General features: G+C 39.9%; 2 protein-coding genes across 2 annotated transcripts in view; both read right to left on the bottom strand.

The window, feature by feature from the left end:
* mpp2b (MAGUK p55 scaffold protein 2b) overlaps window positions 1-6939 on the bottom strand; it is a 38015-nt gene extending 31076 nt beyond the window's left edge. The window contains exon 1 of the mRNA XM_028567857.1: window positions 6557-6939. The gene's annotated coding sequence lies outside the window, so the exon portion shown is untranslated. The remainder of the gene's footprint in view (window positions 1-6556) is intronic.
* Window positions 6940-7156: 217 nt separating this feature from the next.
* pyyb (peptide YYb) lies at window positions 7157-13898 on the bottom strand. Its single transcript, XM_028567859.1, has 6 exons — window positions 13439-13898; window positions 11429-11653; window positions 9626-9768; window positions 9161-9345; window positions 7780-7860; window positions 7157-7345 (listed from the first exon to the last, which is right to left on the bottom strand). Exons 4-6 carry the CDS (start codon window positions 9343-9345, stop codon window positions 7324-7326), a joined length of 288 nt encoding a protein of 95 aa, XP_028423660.1. The 5' UTR covers window positions 9626-9768; window positions 11429-11653; window positions 13439-13898; the 3' UTR covers window positions 7157-7323.
* Window positions 13899-15259: the final 1361 nt, after the last annotated feature.

Here is a 15259-nt window from a genome sequence, read left to right as displayed (position 1 = left end):
GTCTGTCTGTATATCTCATTCCAACTGTCTTGCATTCAATTCAATTAAATTTTATTTATAGTATCAAATCATAACAAGAGTTATCTCGAGACACTTTACAGATGGAGTAGGTCTAGACCACACTCTATAAGTTCCAAAACCCCAACAATTACAGTAATTCCCCCAAGAGCAAGCATTATCAGTGGCTGTAGCAACAGTGGTCTTGAAAATATTGGTCTTGAAAATACGTATATATAAATAAGTATTACGGCCAGCTTTAAATTATTTTTCAAAATGAAATTGGATGGTGTTTCAACTATACGTCTACTATTCATACTGCTGTATGTTACTTATTTGCTTTGCACATGAAACTGTACCAGTTTGTTGTAAATTATTTGATCACACCCATTACTCTATCAGCAAGGATCCCCAGTAGTGATTGAGCTTCTATTTCATTCTAGCCTGCATCCAAAGATCTATCTGGAACAGTGACACAAGTGGTGGCCCAGGTGTTTGTATGCGGAGTGTAAAACACCTCAAACTGTTCCCACAGTGAGGATGCATTAAAGCCTGTAAACATGCACACACACGCAGCAGCAACCAAACAAGTCTTAATCCACACATGCAGGATGGCGTCAGGCCTAAAAATAACCCTGTGCTCCCACAGGTTCAGCGCCTCTCATTACTTTACAAGGGAAAACTGTCGTATCCAAGACAACCGTGAGCAGCTCCTCTGCTTTTTCCCCCAACGCTTTGCCATGGCAACAAGAGAAAAAGCGTAAAATAATAATAAGTTGGAGCTAAAATTGGGTCTATTAAAAGGTTTGAGCTACACTCCAATACAGAGTTGCTCTGAGGAAATATTTTATAACCGTGTTGTTCTAGTGTAGCAAGCACATAACAGGCAGGAAATCAATGTTGACAGCTCTCCAGCCAAAACTAAGGCTTTAACAATACTTTCAAACCTGCTGTATTAAGCTCCAGTGGCCTGAGCGCAGCACGTAAATAAACTATTTCGAATCCTGAACAACTATTTTACCACTACCAAAGAAAATAACACAGGGTAAACAGTGGCTTCTTAGAGGAACTTTACATTGTTTTCCCCTTCTAGTGGTAAGGAAAAAGTGTCAGAAAAGTTTGTTTTCATAAAATTATTTTTTTACATTTTATTTTATAAAATACACATATTATATTCTTGAGAGTAAAGCTGAATATAAACTTAAGAGGCCTGTTCACCCATACCACAAAAGAACACATTTCCTCAATTAGCCCTAAAGGTATGTATCACACAGATAAGTTTGGTTTTATGTGTCAAGATTTAGAAATCTGCCTCTGAAACCTTTGCTGCCGCCTCAATACAATGGAAGGGATTTTTGTGGCTTGCAGCATTAAAAAACAACATTTATAAACTCACTGTCAATATGCAGTTTCTTCAGACAGATAATCATGTCAGAGTTTATACTAGAGATGTTCCGATACTGATACCAGTTTCGGAAAACCCTCCGATACTGCCTCAAATGCTGGCATCGGTATCGGCAAGTACTCAAGTTTATGCACTGATCTGATACCACGTAATTTAGCCCAGACTCACTGACAAACTGGATAATAAAAGAAAGTTCTGTGGCGTTTATTGTTTGTGTTTGTTCATGTTTCACAAAGAGTTTAACCTGAGCCAGGCCATACAACATTGATAGCATATCATATCACATCCATACAGGGATAGTAGTATACAGCTGTTGAAACATAATAAAAAATATGTTTTTTAACACACTGGTATCGGAAAAATATTTAGGAATGTCACTTAAAATGGTTCATGAAAACTACCAAAAGAACTTCTTTTGAGTATCTGCCCTCAAGTATCTTGAAGAAAGCACCACTATGTTTATGCTTCTCTGCTGTCAAACTAAATTATACACTAACAAAACTCTTGCTCAAAAGACAATATTGAAGCAATTTATCCAATCTTGCCTTCTCGGGCTTATATCAACACTACAAATGCCTGTAAAATCAAAACAAAGTGTGGAGGTCTTTTGAAGGAGAGAATAAATGCAAGCGAAGTTTAAAGCCATGAGCAGCTCGGTTGAATGATTTAAATGCACGCATATTAATACACACAATGTGCATTACTTGGAAGCAAGAAAACAGCATGGAAAACAACGCTTTGTGTATTCTTTCTGGGCACAAATTGAGCTTTAAAGTTACAATAAAACATTATCTTTCCTTGGGGAAAAAAAATCTAATTGTAAATGATTAACCATCAGCTGAAAGATTTGGGGCTCATTAGCCACCTCAGCCACACAAACTACTCTGAGATTCTCAAACAGTAAGTTCATTAACTTTTATTTTCGGTATTTTACATCACTAAAGAACAACAATTTGTTTAGAAGCAGCCTGATGACAAAATAGTTACCACTATCAACAGATACCACTTGATACCAGAAATCTAATAAAATCTGATCAATTTAGTGCTGTGGGTCTTTCTTCTCCCTCAGCTGATACAGATTATAATTAGCGTAGTTAAAATGAAAGGTCATGTACATACCACTGAGAGGCTAGGCTAGAGATTCAGGCAAAGTGCTGAGAGCCACCCAGGGGGAGCATTTACAATCACCACTCTGTCTGCCTGGACTTCATTAAAAGGTCCCCACTCCATATGTCTTTTTTTCAGATGGAAGTAGCCATGATGAAATAAGCTAAATGAATGTCACCGTTTCAATGTCACTTTAATCTTTTGAGAGAAACTCTGTTGCCTATGATGCCAAGTCGTGGTCAGGTGTGTTGAAGACAATTCCTGAGGACAGCTGTTCCAAAGAGTAAACCGTTATACATCAAAACACTATCGGTACATTCAAGTTCAGTGCTTGCACACGTGTGAGAGAGAAAAAGAGTTGGCTTTTATAAGCAGGTGTTATAAGTGGCATAATCTCACATTGCAAGACCTTCTTCCACAGCGCTGCAAATGAGGGTCTGGCTGGTCCACACAGCATTCCGGGATAGGAGAAAAACGTGCTCTGGTTAACTGGCATTTCTTTAAACCATTCACAATCGTCTTGGGCGTCCCGGATGCAAAATAGCCTCTGGAAGGAACTTGTTTTGGTGAGCTCTGGAAATAAAATGGCTGTCAAGTGTGTGATGAGAATTTTACTCAAAAGAATTAGGGACATCCGGCGGAACAAGAACAATCCCGTAAATGAAACGTCATCGACATAGACTGCAACTGGCACTGTAGCTAAATGAGTGGACTTTCCACAATTTGTGTAAATATAAATTACATCAGATTATATTGAAGCCTGTATGAGATCAGATATCTGAATGTCATAAACCATCTATTGCACATCTGTACCAAATTGCATGCAATAATGGCAGTTGTCAAGATATTTTCAAAAGTGGTGGATCGACCAGACCGACTGACTTTACCATCCCTAAGGCCCCACCGCTAGCAGGCCTAAAAATATCATATTTGCCCATTAAAAATCCACGTATATAAACACAATGTGTCAGCCTCTATATATGGAAATATGTGCCCAAGGGGGAAAGGTGGCAGCTGTGAGAGTAAATGAGCAGATCATTTTTATGAATGACACTATAGAGGTTCGGGAAAAGATGCTGAGGCTATGTGAGCTGCTGCAGATTAATCTCCCCATGGAATCAAGTGCAGAAGGATCCTACTTCTAAAGCTTTCTCTCTGCCAGCTACAGTTGATTAGAATTTCTGTTTGATGCAGTAATTAATCATGCAGTAAAACTGCACAGTGTCATGGACAGGCACCACTGAAGGTATTCTTATTAAAAATATTCAGTATGTGGTTGTCAAATAACTATGATGTCCTCTGATTTCCTCTATATATTATTAAGATCTGGGGTCACACAGGGATATCTCTTTAAATTTTTCTGAATGTGCGACCAATGTTAAACAATTTATTAATTAAATGTCAAATGTGGATTACTCCAATGCTCAGACATGTCATGGTCACACTGTCTACATCACCATGCTGCCATTTTGTTCAATTTTGGTCCAACTTAATGCGTTATAATGTATTCAAATCCTCCTGAAAAATAGTTTTTTTTACAAGTTTAAAGAGTCCAACTTCAAGCAGAGCTCTTAAATCATTAAAGAAGTTCTGTTGAGGTAGAACCAGACCTGCTGATCTTGTAGCCAATCCCCAAAGCTGTCAAAATCAGGGAAATTTATGGTAAACCTCCCACTTCCCAAACAGAAGCTGATAAGGAGGCTGAAGTTTCTTTAATCCCAGTCAAAAGCTCTTCAAAATTAGACCTATCTGACTGTGGTTTGATATGAAAATGAAAATCCATCTGTGGGATTTTCATTTTGTTACAAGTGACTATAAATTAGGGCCAGGCAATATATCGATATTATGTTGATATCGTGATATGAGACTAGATATCGTCTTAGATTTTGGATATCATAATATCGTGATATGACATAAGTGTTGTCTTTTACTGGTTTTAAAGGCTGCATTACACTAAAGTGATGTACTTTTCTGAACTTACCAGACTGTTCTAGCTGTTCTAGTATTTGCCTTTTCCCCCACTTAGACGTTATGTCCACATTACTGACGATTATTTAAAAGGGAAATGTGAAGATATTTTGTTAGAGCACCAATTGTCAACCCTAGAATATCGCCACAATATCGATATTGAGGTATTTGGTCAAGAATATCGTGATGTCTGATTTTCTCCCTATCGCCCAGCCCTACTATAAATGGATGTTTTAGGAAACTGTACTAAATTTTTATAATGATGAGAGCTTTAATTTCAAAAGACAGCACCAAAACAACAACATCATTATCTGAACTATATCAGTACGCAAAGTTGGCCACCATTTTTTTGTAAACTTCAAGTAACTTGTTGATGAGGTATAACACTTAAAGTGATTGAATACATGTACATCCAAGCTGAAGTCATGTTACTGTAATGGCTCTCCAATCTTCCCTTCCAGGATGCTTCAGGACAACAAACAGCACAGCATGAACTTCATATTGTTCTGCAGTTATCTGCTCTCAAGTAAATCGCAAATAGATAGTAGATCTATATTACCACTGACAATACAATAACTTCTTATGCTGGCAGAGCTAATTTAAATACTTCCTGTACAGTAACAAAATGTCTTCACAGTGAGTGGGACAGCAAAGCAAAAGACAGAAACGACAAGATCATAGATGTTAGCAGTTGAACTTACTCATTTAAGTGAGTGTAACTTAAACCATGTTTATATAATAGACACACATTAACATTAAGTAAAACTAAATCTAAAAACTTGGTCTAAAAAAGTCTCACCTTAAGACAATTTTAAGGGAATGATATTAGCCTAACATTGGTGGCTGTGTAAGAAATAGTGCACATGTGGAACTGGAAAAATAACATGCTTTTAGAGGCAAACTGAGCATTTTAACCATTACAGTGATGTCAGGAATTCTCTCCTGAAGGAAGAATTGGAGAATGCTTGAATGACAATGTAACCTATACCTTGCAAGAGATAAAAAGGTAAAATTGTATCCATTTATTTATTTGTTTGCGGTATATTTGATTCTCATTTTTGCTTCTGTAGCTGTCAGTGTGGAAATTGTTGAAATCTTTTTTCTCATCTTCTTGTTAAATCGAATGTCTATATTGCATATATGCAAGATGAGATACAAATAGAAAGAAAAATAAGGAAATGCTTGTATAGTGTTCAAAGATTTGTAATGCCATGTGTGTCTGTTGGAATATAAACAGGCCTATAAATAAGATTCTTCATGAAGGTGATCATATAGAAAAAATGCTAAACATACTGAATGGCTGCAAGTAAGAAAACAATTTGAAAAATAAGTGTTGCACAAATGCTGCAGAACTAAATATAAACGTCTTAAATCGGGTTTAGACCATTTCGGATTATATATTTAATTAATTGTCAAAACTGAATCTCGCTGGCCAAAAGTAGTCTACAGTTGCATATAATTGCCCAAACAAATAAGCTTAATTCTGAAGGAGTAGCTCTCTCTACCCTTAGGCTACTCCCTTTATCTCATGCTACATCCGCCCTAGATGCCAGACACACATCAGCACCTGCCCTTCTATTGGGCCAAACGCGCTCAAACATCTGTGCACGTCCCCGAACGTGTGGGCATGCGCAATGGCAATAAACAGGTACCTAATGACGTCCACCTAGTCGTTGTTATCAACATTATTCTTTGAATTCATTTCCACCACTCGCCTTAATAAGCATACATTATTTCTGAGGTTGGCTGTCATAGCTAATTGGTTTCACCTGTGGCCGTAGTACAGGTGCAGACAGCCTGAGGCCAATTAAGCTAGCTAGCTTAATAAAAACTGCATGTGGCTATTATGGCAAATATACGGCGCATGAGCCGAATGTTGCTTTTCCTCGTTGTCAGGGGATGAAAATGCAACACGAGTTAAGACAATAGGTGGTTTTTGACGCCTTTGATAAGGTTAATAAGACCTGGCTGCGTGTACCAATATCCACCTGCAAGTGGCGAGAACACGGCATTAATGCCACCCCACCAACCTAAAATAATTTCTTCGGTGAAAAACGGCTAAAACGTTGAAGTGCTCACCTGCCCGGAACACCGGTCACCTTTCTCGGGATGCCTCTTCGGTCTGGAAAGCAGCAAGATGTTTGAGATAGCCTGTCTCCACGGGTCTACTCGCAGTTGTTGTAGCGCAGGTCTTGTTTAATCTATGCAGTCACTTTGACAACACCGAAGCCAACGGCAACCCACACAAACTGCTATCTTTAACGAGACCTTACCAAAAACGGCTCGCGTGCTCTTACAAATAGCCCCATTGATTAAAAGCCAATTGGCTGCCCTGGTAGCACTGATCCTGTTTCCCAAAGGAGACCCGGGAAGGTTTTGTGATGATAAATGCGTCTTATGGTGAGGTACCCCCGGTGTGAAGTTGAAGTCTGCCCGCTGCAGTCGATACAAAGCTGCGGTCGAACCCATACAGGAGCAGCAGCAGTAGGCTAAGATAGACATTATGTACGTTTCCTGGTGATACAGTGACATCTAGTGGCAACAAGAGCAACTACAGTTACTAAAAAGATAAATGAAATACCAAAGCATTTTGTGTGTCTATTTATTACTTTTATTCCATTCAATTCTTCATTTTAAAGCAATTGATTTTGGTACAAAATGTTTGCCAAATAACAAATAGTGACAGAGGAAGACAAACAGCGAGAGAGAGAGATTCGCATGCACATTAAACAATTAATTATGAGATTCACAAAGTCAAGTGCGGGTAGAGAATTTTAGTTTCTTGTTTGGGGATGAGAATCGGGGGAGATGTGAGTAGGCCTAAGAGTTGACATTGGGCTCATTTACTACTGATCACTGTAGTCAAAGCTGTAAGAGAAGAAGAAAAAGCAGATTAATTTATTGAAATATGCACTTGCTGCATCCTAATATATATGGTGGATACCAGGTCAACTGTTGGAACATACGATTGTGACATTATGACGAGGACGTGACCAGTGAGCGGTATAATCACAGTGAGATAAAATGCTAATCAATTCTCACTTGAAGAGTAAAATATTAACAAGGAGCTGAAGAACAGCAATGTAATCCTGCTGCAGTGAGGCTTACAGCAATAAAACAATTTGACAACGTGGACCAATATTGGCAGGGCTGCGTTGTTAAATATTTCATATAAGGGGGCAAAAAATGTTTTTTTACACTCTAAATAATTAGTGTAGACAGCAGGCATCACAATACGTCACAGGAATCAGTATCAGCCATTAAAAGCCCAATATGATTAAACCAGACATGTATTCTCTCACCGTGGTTCAGTGTCTTGGTTCGAATCAGCCCCAAACAGCAGCCACCCCACCGCCTGCTCGGGGGTCGACCTCTTCCCATACCTGGGGACGAATCAAACGCTGGCATGTAATGACTGCAACTAAATATTATTTGGAGAGTAACTAATTCATGTGAGCCCCTTCTCTGCTTGCTTTCCACCTGCAGCCTCCAGTCAGCATTTCTCTGAGTGCTCCAGTGGTGCGACCCCATCAGCCTTGCTATGAATTTCAACTACAGGACCTCTTTTTTCCAGAACCATCAAGCTGTGAACAAGTTAGCTGCAGACACACCCTGTTGAGTTCTCTACTCAGTCTCTACGGTCCAATCACAAATCAGTCGAGCAATTACTGAGAAGAAAGGTGCATTTTCAAGTTCACAGGCAAACACAAGAAGCTCTTTCGACTTTGTCTTTTGAAGTCTCTTTACTATAATCAATGCCTGGCCACTGAAGAGTAAACCTGCCTTTGACTGAGCCATGGGGAGTGGGACTGGGACCCAGCCTCTGTATTACAGACCAGAAGAGGGTAAATGATGAGACTATACTCGGCTTCCATCACAGGAAAAACACACTATTTTCTCCAACTGGAACAACAGAATTCATTTCTTGTTATTTGACATGCTTTTATCAAGACATGGGATAGTGCATTTCAAAAAAATTACTAATTATCTGATCAAAACTGTAATCAGTAATATCTTTGTTACATTTTAGGTATGACAGATAAGAAAAGAGTGAAAAACCCTCGAAGCATTAAATATTCTGTCGTGAAGTCTTGGTTCTCACATGTTGAGAAACAAAAGAAAACAAATAGGATATCTCGTGTTCCAGCATTTCTAGTACAAGATTTGGTCACAACGGAGCAAGTAGCCCACAGGCTGAAAAACCAGGCTCCTGTCCTCTGCCTCATTATTTCTTACAACAAGCACAGCAATGCATGGTATCACACAATGACCCAAGAGTCGTCCTTGGCTTTGCCAAATAAGGGTTGAAGTCTTGAGCAGCACCTGTAAAGTCAGACCTTATGTGAGTGAAGTCATGACACAGCGTGAGGGCTCGATCCCCCTTGTGGCTACCCTTGCAAATGTATCCTTGAGCTTGAGACTTAATCCCTCCCTTCAAGGGAGGTAGACAACCTGTCTGACCCTACCAGGGTGAGTAAATACCAAACCACTGCTTTTTTCAGCTTGATGTATGTGTTGATTGAAGAGTTACTTACACGCACAAACCTGATATGCTGTTCAAAACTTTACCAAGAGTGTTAAATGTGAATGGAATGTATGGAATGTAAATGTGATGGATGTGCACTTATAAGGAGATGCTTAACAATGTCAAATATTAAATGTAGTTTGGTAACCGTGGCTCACCTCTGCCTGGTGATGAGGTTGACATAATGCCTGATTGCTGCGTGGTATTTGGCCCAGTCCTCCGGTGAGGCGTTGCTCCCCGGGCTCTCCGGTTTGGGAGGGTAGGCGCCCGCAAAGCTGCTCAAACACACCAGTAGGCAGACGGCGAGCGCTGCAAGCATCATCCAAGATTTCATGTTGGCCATCTGAGGGGAAGAACAAATACCATGGTGGGACTTAATTTGAAAAAACAAATGTACATTTGAATTTAAACTCTTGTTGAAGCCTTAAAATTGTATTTTTGCGATCTTTCTTCTATTCCATTTCACATAAAAACCTTGACGCACAATTTGCCTTTAAAGTATTCCCAGTAGCATATATATATTGACATTCATTTTGGCATAACTTACACGCACCAATATTTCCAGCCTGCGGCAAAAAAATAAATAAATCAGGATGCATTAAAGTAAGAACAAAGTCACTTACTTGTTGACAGTTGTCTGGTGATGTAGTCTCCCCAGTGGTTGCCCTGTCTTGCTGCTCTCCTCGCAGATCACAGGGTTATATAGCGCGGGATGGATACCTGACTCGCACTCACAAGTTAACCACACCCCTCTCTTTCGCAACAGCTTTTAAACGAGAAACTTATTCTATCAAATATTTAAACTACTTTTGATTAGGGTTAGATTTGGTTGGAATGATGACGTTTATTATGATGCAAATACACATGGGAAATACGCAGATTTCTCTCTATCAAGTTTGAAATTTGGAGTTAATAGGTTTTCCTGTGGTAAATGATATTGCTTCGAAACTTTAAAATGAACGATATTACCCTTTTATAGAAGGGGTTATCTGCAGCACGTCACCCATGCATGATTATAAACGAACAGACAAACGGTCATTGCATGCAGCCCGTTTAGCACCACGAACAGCACCAACAGCCATAACATATCCCCGGGCTATGTTTAAATCATGGGTCACATAGGTTCGAGCCCTGTAGTCATCATGTCTACACTTGTAAATCAAGTCCTAAAGGGACATATTCACCCCAAAATCAAAAATAGCCTACATAATGTCCTACATAATGGATTTTTATATGACCTGGTCTATATGCTTCCTATCAATATGTCATGTAACAATCCTGAAGGATTGTTGCAAAAGACACAAACCTGTAATCGCCTGCACCGAAGTCCTGTCTCTCAATAGCAGACAAGTTCAGAAACCACAACATATCAACAATACAATACAAATGGCCCTTCACACTACAGCACTTTAGAAACTGATGGATGACTGACCTGTTAACCTGCAACATGCTGCTCAGTGACACAGAGAACACATTCTTCGGGCTATCAGTTAACAGATGTAGCCTCTCTATCCATCACTCATTCTGACAGAATGAGTTATGGAGGGTATACAGTAACTGACAAAGTTGTCTAACTTCAATGATATTTTAACACACAATATTAACTTGATATTTGTTAATTATATAATGCACTGCTCTATGTCACAGGAGTGAGTTATAGATTGACTAAAAAAATCAGTGAGCTTTCCTCTTTAATTCTACAAAAATTTAAAATGCTGAGTGCTATATGGTATTTTCACTACACTGATGGCACCATGAAAACTAGGTCAATTAATTTGTTGTTCTTTATTATTAATCAGGGCGAATTTCTTGCAGTGCACAGCGCTGTTGTAATCCGAGCCATCCGATTGTCTTGTTGACTTCGATGCATTCTGTGCATGGGTAGTTAATGAACAAACACCTTCATCTACTGTACAGATACAGAAGTTATGGGATAGAAAATGTGTGTGCACCCACCAAAGTTAGATTCTTAAATATAGACATGGTTTCACTTTCTGTAAATGTCAATTCATTAGTGTTAATTCATTAATATGAAATGTATCTTATCCAGGAATGGTGATGTAGCCTAACTTGTCTAATCATTAGCAGCCTCCCCCATTTGGCCCTCTATGCACTCATCACTCCCTGCATGCATTATTAACAGTGATAAAGCCATGAATGTGGTCTGGAGGTAGAGGTCATAGGCCACAGCATCCACACACACTCACACAGTCATAGCGTCAGCATGCTTTAGGGAATCATTTTCACTGCAGTCATCCTTTTGTGATTGAATTAAATGATTCATCAAGGTGTTGCTGGATCAAATATCACTTTTCATTAACCCTTAAGTGACGCCTTTTAAAATTCCTATCACCACAGAGACTTTAAAGGTGGATGTACTGATGACAATCATAGATATACTGAGAGACAATTGTGTACATAAGTACCTTTCAGTGTTCAAGTGCTGAGGTCACATTTATAACCATTGCAGCGTCTCCTGTTTATCTTGGATCTTCACGGTCTGCTGTTCAGTTCATGCCGCCAGAAGTCGTCCCTTATCCAACAGCTCAGGTGCAGTGATGTCTTTTTAGTGTGCACACGTTGAGAGGTTCCTGCCTCTGTCTCTTATGTCAGCATAGAGATGTGCAGCTGATTTAATGCCAGACGTGAACCTGAAATAAATGCTTTATTTACAGCTCCGTCAGCCATGTATCATGGATGATTAAAGAAACGGCACACTACATGTTTTCCTGCTGGGCTCCCTGGGGAAGTCATGACAACCCCTCTTCTGTGTTGTTTATAGAGTTGTAAAAAAGGCAATGGTTTTACCGCTGTCTGTCCCTAAACCCTTGTCAAAAACACAACTTGATTTGGGCATAAATCACCACTGTCAGCCTGAGCTAGAGCTGCTGCTGCCGCTGTTGACAATAAACAAGCAGTTAAAGTGTATATGACCATGCCATAAAGGCTGTAAGTGGATTGTGGTATTACACGTTGATTGCGCTGATCGTTTCTGAGCAGTTATTGTACCCTAATTTAAACTGATATTGAGGGACAATCAGCGTGCCGCAGTTTGTTTGTTTTTTACACCCATTGACGTCCAAATGGATGCAAAATAGCAAACTGGGACCTAAATTTGAAAATCATGGCTTTTAACAACCTGATGAATATGAGAATAGCTACAAGTGATTAAATAATAAATCCATCATCTCCCATTCAAGGAAAGTGATCCCCTCTATTGTAATCATCCATTTCCCACAGCTAACGGTGGCCATCCTGAACATTTAGTTAATTCTACTCCAGTAATCAACCTCTCTGCGTTCACTCTACGGGTTGTAAAAGTCAATGACAAGAAACAACAAGATGCACAAGACAAACTCATTAGCTGGCTCCAGTGTTTGTAGGTAAACGCTGGAAATGTAACAGCCCCCAGATAAGGGAAAAGGGCAGACAGTTAAAGTTTTCACAGTCCAATAAGCCCCAGCTAATGCACTCCTGAGGAGCCGTTTGGGCCCCAACAGAGGGGAGAAGTGTTTGTGTTGCCATCAAGGCCAAGATAATAGCACCCATAAGACCAGTTTCAAAACTTTTTCTCTCATCTTGCTCACTTTTTCTCATCTCTCATCTTGCTCACACTTTCACTTTCACTTTTTTTTTACCAACTTTTCCAACTGATGCTGGTGCTAATGATGTCTGTGACTTTGAGGGGAAAGACAGAGATATATTTTTGCTGATAAGTTGACCAAACCACGATGTTTGAAATCTACTTCCTGTATTGTAGGAATCTACCTGTACTCCTCAAATGGAGCTCTAAAAGTTCTCAGCTTCTAAAAGCTGAACCTGTCGTCACAATTTACATTTGCATGACAAAAGGAAGATTACGCACACGCGCGCTAACAAAAGTCCATTCTGGTGTAAGAGCAATCTCCCCGGAGAATGTCTGACTCCTTCCTGTCGTCACACACAGAAAGGAGGGAAATGATTATGCGTTTTTATTTATCCTTATCTCCAGGGGGAGCCACTAATATGAACAGAGTGCTTTTCAGGCAGCCAGGTCTGTTTGCACAGCTCAGGAGACAAAATAGGGGGGTTGATGGCTGCCCACTACCACAGGAGGATCACTTGCCTTTTCTGGAAAGCAGAGCCAACCAATTACAGCAATATCCCACCGACTGATGTGTTTATCAGTGAGCTGGCAATGGCAGCTTCAGGTAATTCTGACGGATGGCCAGACAGGTAACAGAGGGCTCGGTGAAGGTCAATGATTTGATTCAGAGCATGCTTTCAAAGCCGCTACTACAAATTAGGGATCGAGTGGGCTATTTATGTATCCAAAATGATACCCTCCTTAAATCTGCAATGGCAAGATAAAGTCAATGTCTTACTCACTTGCCCCTGCGGGCATCAGATCATGCAGAATGGTTGATGTCTAGATATCCAGTATGTTGTAAACTTACGGCATAAGATGATGCCACACTCGATGTGGGAGTATTCATGCATCACAGAGGATTGAGCACAAGCTGTAAACAGCTGATGTTGGCCGCAGGCTGTGGAGATTTCAGGTCTCAGGGGGGTTGAGTCATGATCTCTTCCCAATGGACACCAAATTTAACATAACATTAAATTGGCTGGTTTTTTTTTTCTTCTTTTTTCTCTCATTTCTGGGGAACTCCAAATAACAAATAGGCTCCACGATCCGACAGACGCAGTCCACATACAAATGCCCGCTGGAATCTATTCTTAAAGCCATTACAGCACATTAGCTACATGTAACTGAACTGGTTGGTCACCAATACCCAATTAAACCCTTTCTCATTGTTTTCCAGAACACGTTGCTGTCTTATTTTATTTGATGAAGGGGAGCACCCGGATAGCTCAGTTGGAAGAGCACCAGCCCATATAGGTTTACTCCTCGACGCAGCGGGCTGGGTTTGACTCCGACCTGCTGCCCTTTGCTTCATGCCATTCCCCCTCTCTCTTCCCTTTCATGTCTTCAGCTGTCCTGTAAAAATAAAGGCCAAAAATGCCCAAAAAAATAATCTTTATTTGTTTAACTTGAGGAAAACAGCTTGTATGAATATTGTAACAAGTAAAGGCTTGTTTTCACACACCCGTGTTGATATCAATCACTTTGATTCTCTGGCTTAGAGGTGTGTGTGTGTGTGTGTGTGTGTGTGTGTGTGTGAAAGGCCATATATAAGGAGCACCCTTAAAATACGAAGGGATGGTGACATTGGCGGAGCCTGGAGTGTCGGTGAAAGAAAATAGCTGATGTTCAAGTGATAAATATGCACAAAAGAAAAATAAACAAGCAAATGTGCAAACAAACAATCCATTAAATAGATGCTGAGACATTTGTCTCAAAGCCACAAATGTAAAGCTCATGGTGGTGCTACAGGAAAAGTCAGGGGGTCACCAAATTTATTAGAATTAATCCTCTTGGAACCATGATCTGTCCATTTAGTAGATGTACAGATATTAAAATGAAAACTTTGACCTGCTGGTGGCGCTTAAAAGAAAATCAGGGAAGTTTCAAAAGTCATTAGGATCCATCCTCCGGGGACCATGAATGCCTTTACAAAACTGAACGGCAATCCATCAAATAGTTGAGATATTTCAGCCTGAACCAAAGACCAGCAGTGCTACCCCTAGAGTCATGCTGCTAGCATGGCTAAAATAAAATCAAAATTTTGACAATATTCAAGTGATAATGCAAGACTTACCTTTCTAATAATAAAAAAATAACCACAAGTAATATTTTGGCCAAAATACCTTTTCGCTCGTTTGGCAGCAATCATTGGAGCAGTCAGTTTTATTCTATTTTTTTTTACCAGATGAAGATGAAGATCCTTTGGACACATACCAGTTTTATCTTTTTATTTCATGGTCACAACAAATATCCTATTAGTTATTCCAACCAGCATCATATTAAAATGTGGTAAACAGTCTCAAACGTCTTTATTGTCACAGCCACCTCCATCCTCCGAGGCCTGTCTAACCTGCTGGCCATCTGCATTTCCCTTTAAGAGTGAGATGAATGATGTTAATCAGTGCATGGGAGCTCCGTGCATCCCTCAGCTGCGGCTTGTCCTGCTGTAATAAAGCAGTCTGCCTGGCTGCGTAATTACTCTCATCTGTCTCAGGCATATGAGCAAAGACCTGACTGGATAAAAGCTCCAGTCAATGGCACCTTTCTGGCAGCCCACAGAGAACAGTACAATTAGATTCTTTATTTAGAAAAAGTGTGTGAAGGCAAAGTAAATGTACACATGGTCCTG

The sequence above is a fragment of the Perca flavescens genome, chromosome 21, assembly GCF_004354835.1.
Source record: "Perca flavescens isolate YP-PL-M2 chromosome 21, PFLA_1.0, whole genome shotgun sequence".
Classification (NCBI taxonomy): Eukaryota; Metazoa; Chordata; class Actinopteri; order Perciformes; family Percidae; genus Perca; species Perca flavescens.
The sequence above is the reverse complement of the archived record's forward strand: the minus strand, read 5'-3'. Positions and strand labels throughout refer to the sequence as shown.

Bases quoted from the DNA above. Each gene is read 5' to 3' on its own strand.
- pyyb (XM_028567859.1), bottom strand. From the start codon at position 9,345: ATGGCCAACATGAAATCTTGGATGATGCTTGCAGCGCTCGCCGTCTGC. The intron at 7,861-9,160 runs GTGAGCCACGGT...ATTCGTCCCCAG, and splicing joins AACCTCATCACCAGGCAGAG to GTATGGGAAGAGGTCGACCC. The intron at 7,346-7,779 runs GTGAGAGAATAC...CTTCTCTTACAG, and splicing joins AACCAAGACACTGAACCACG to CTTTGACTACAGTGATCAGT.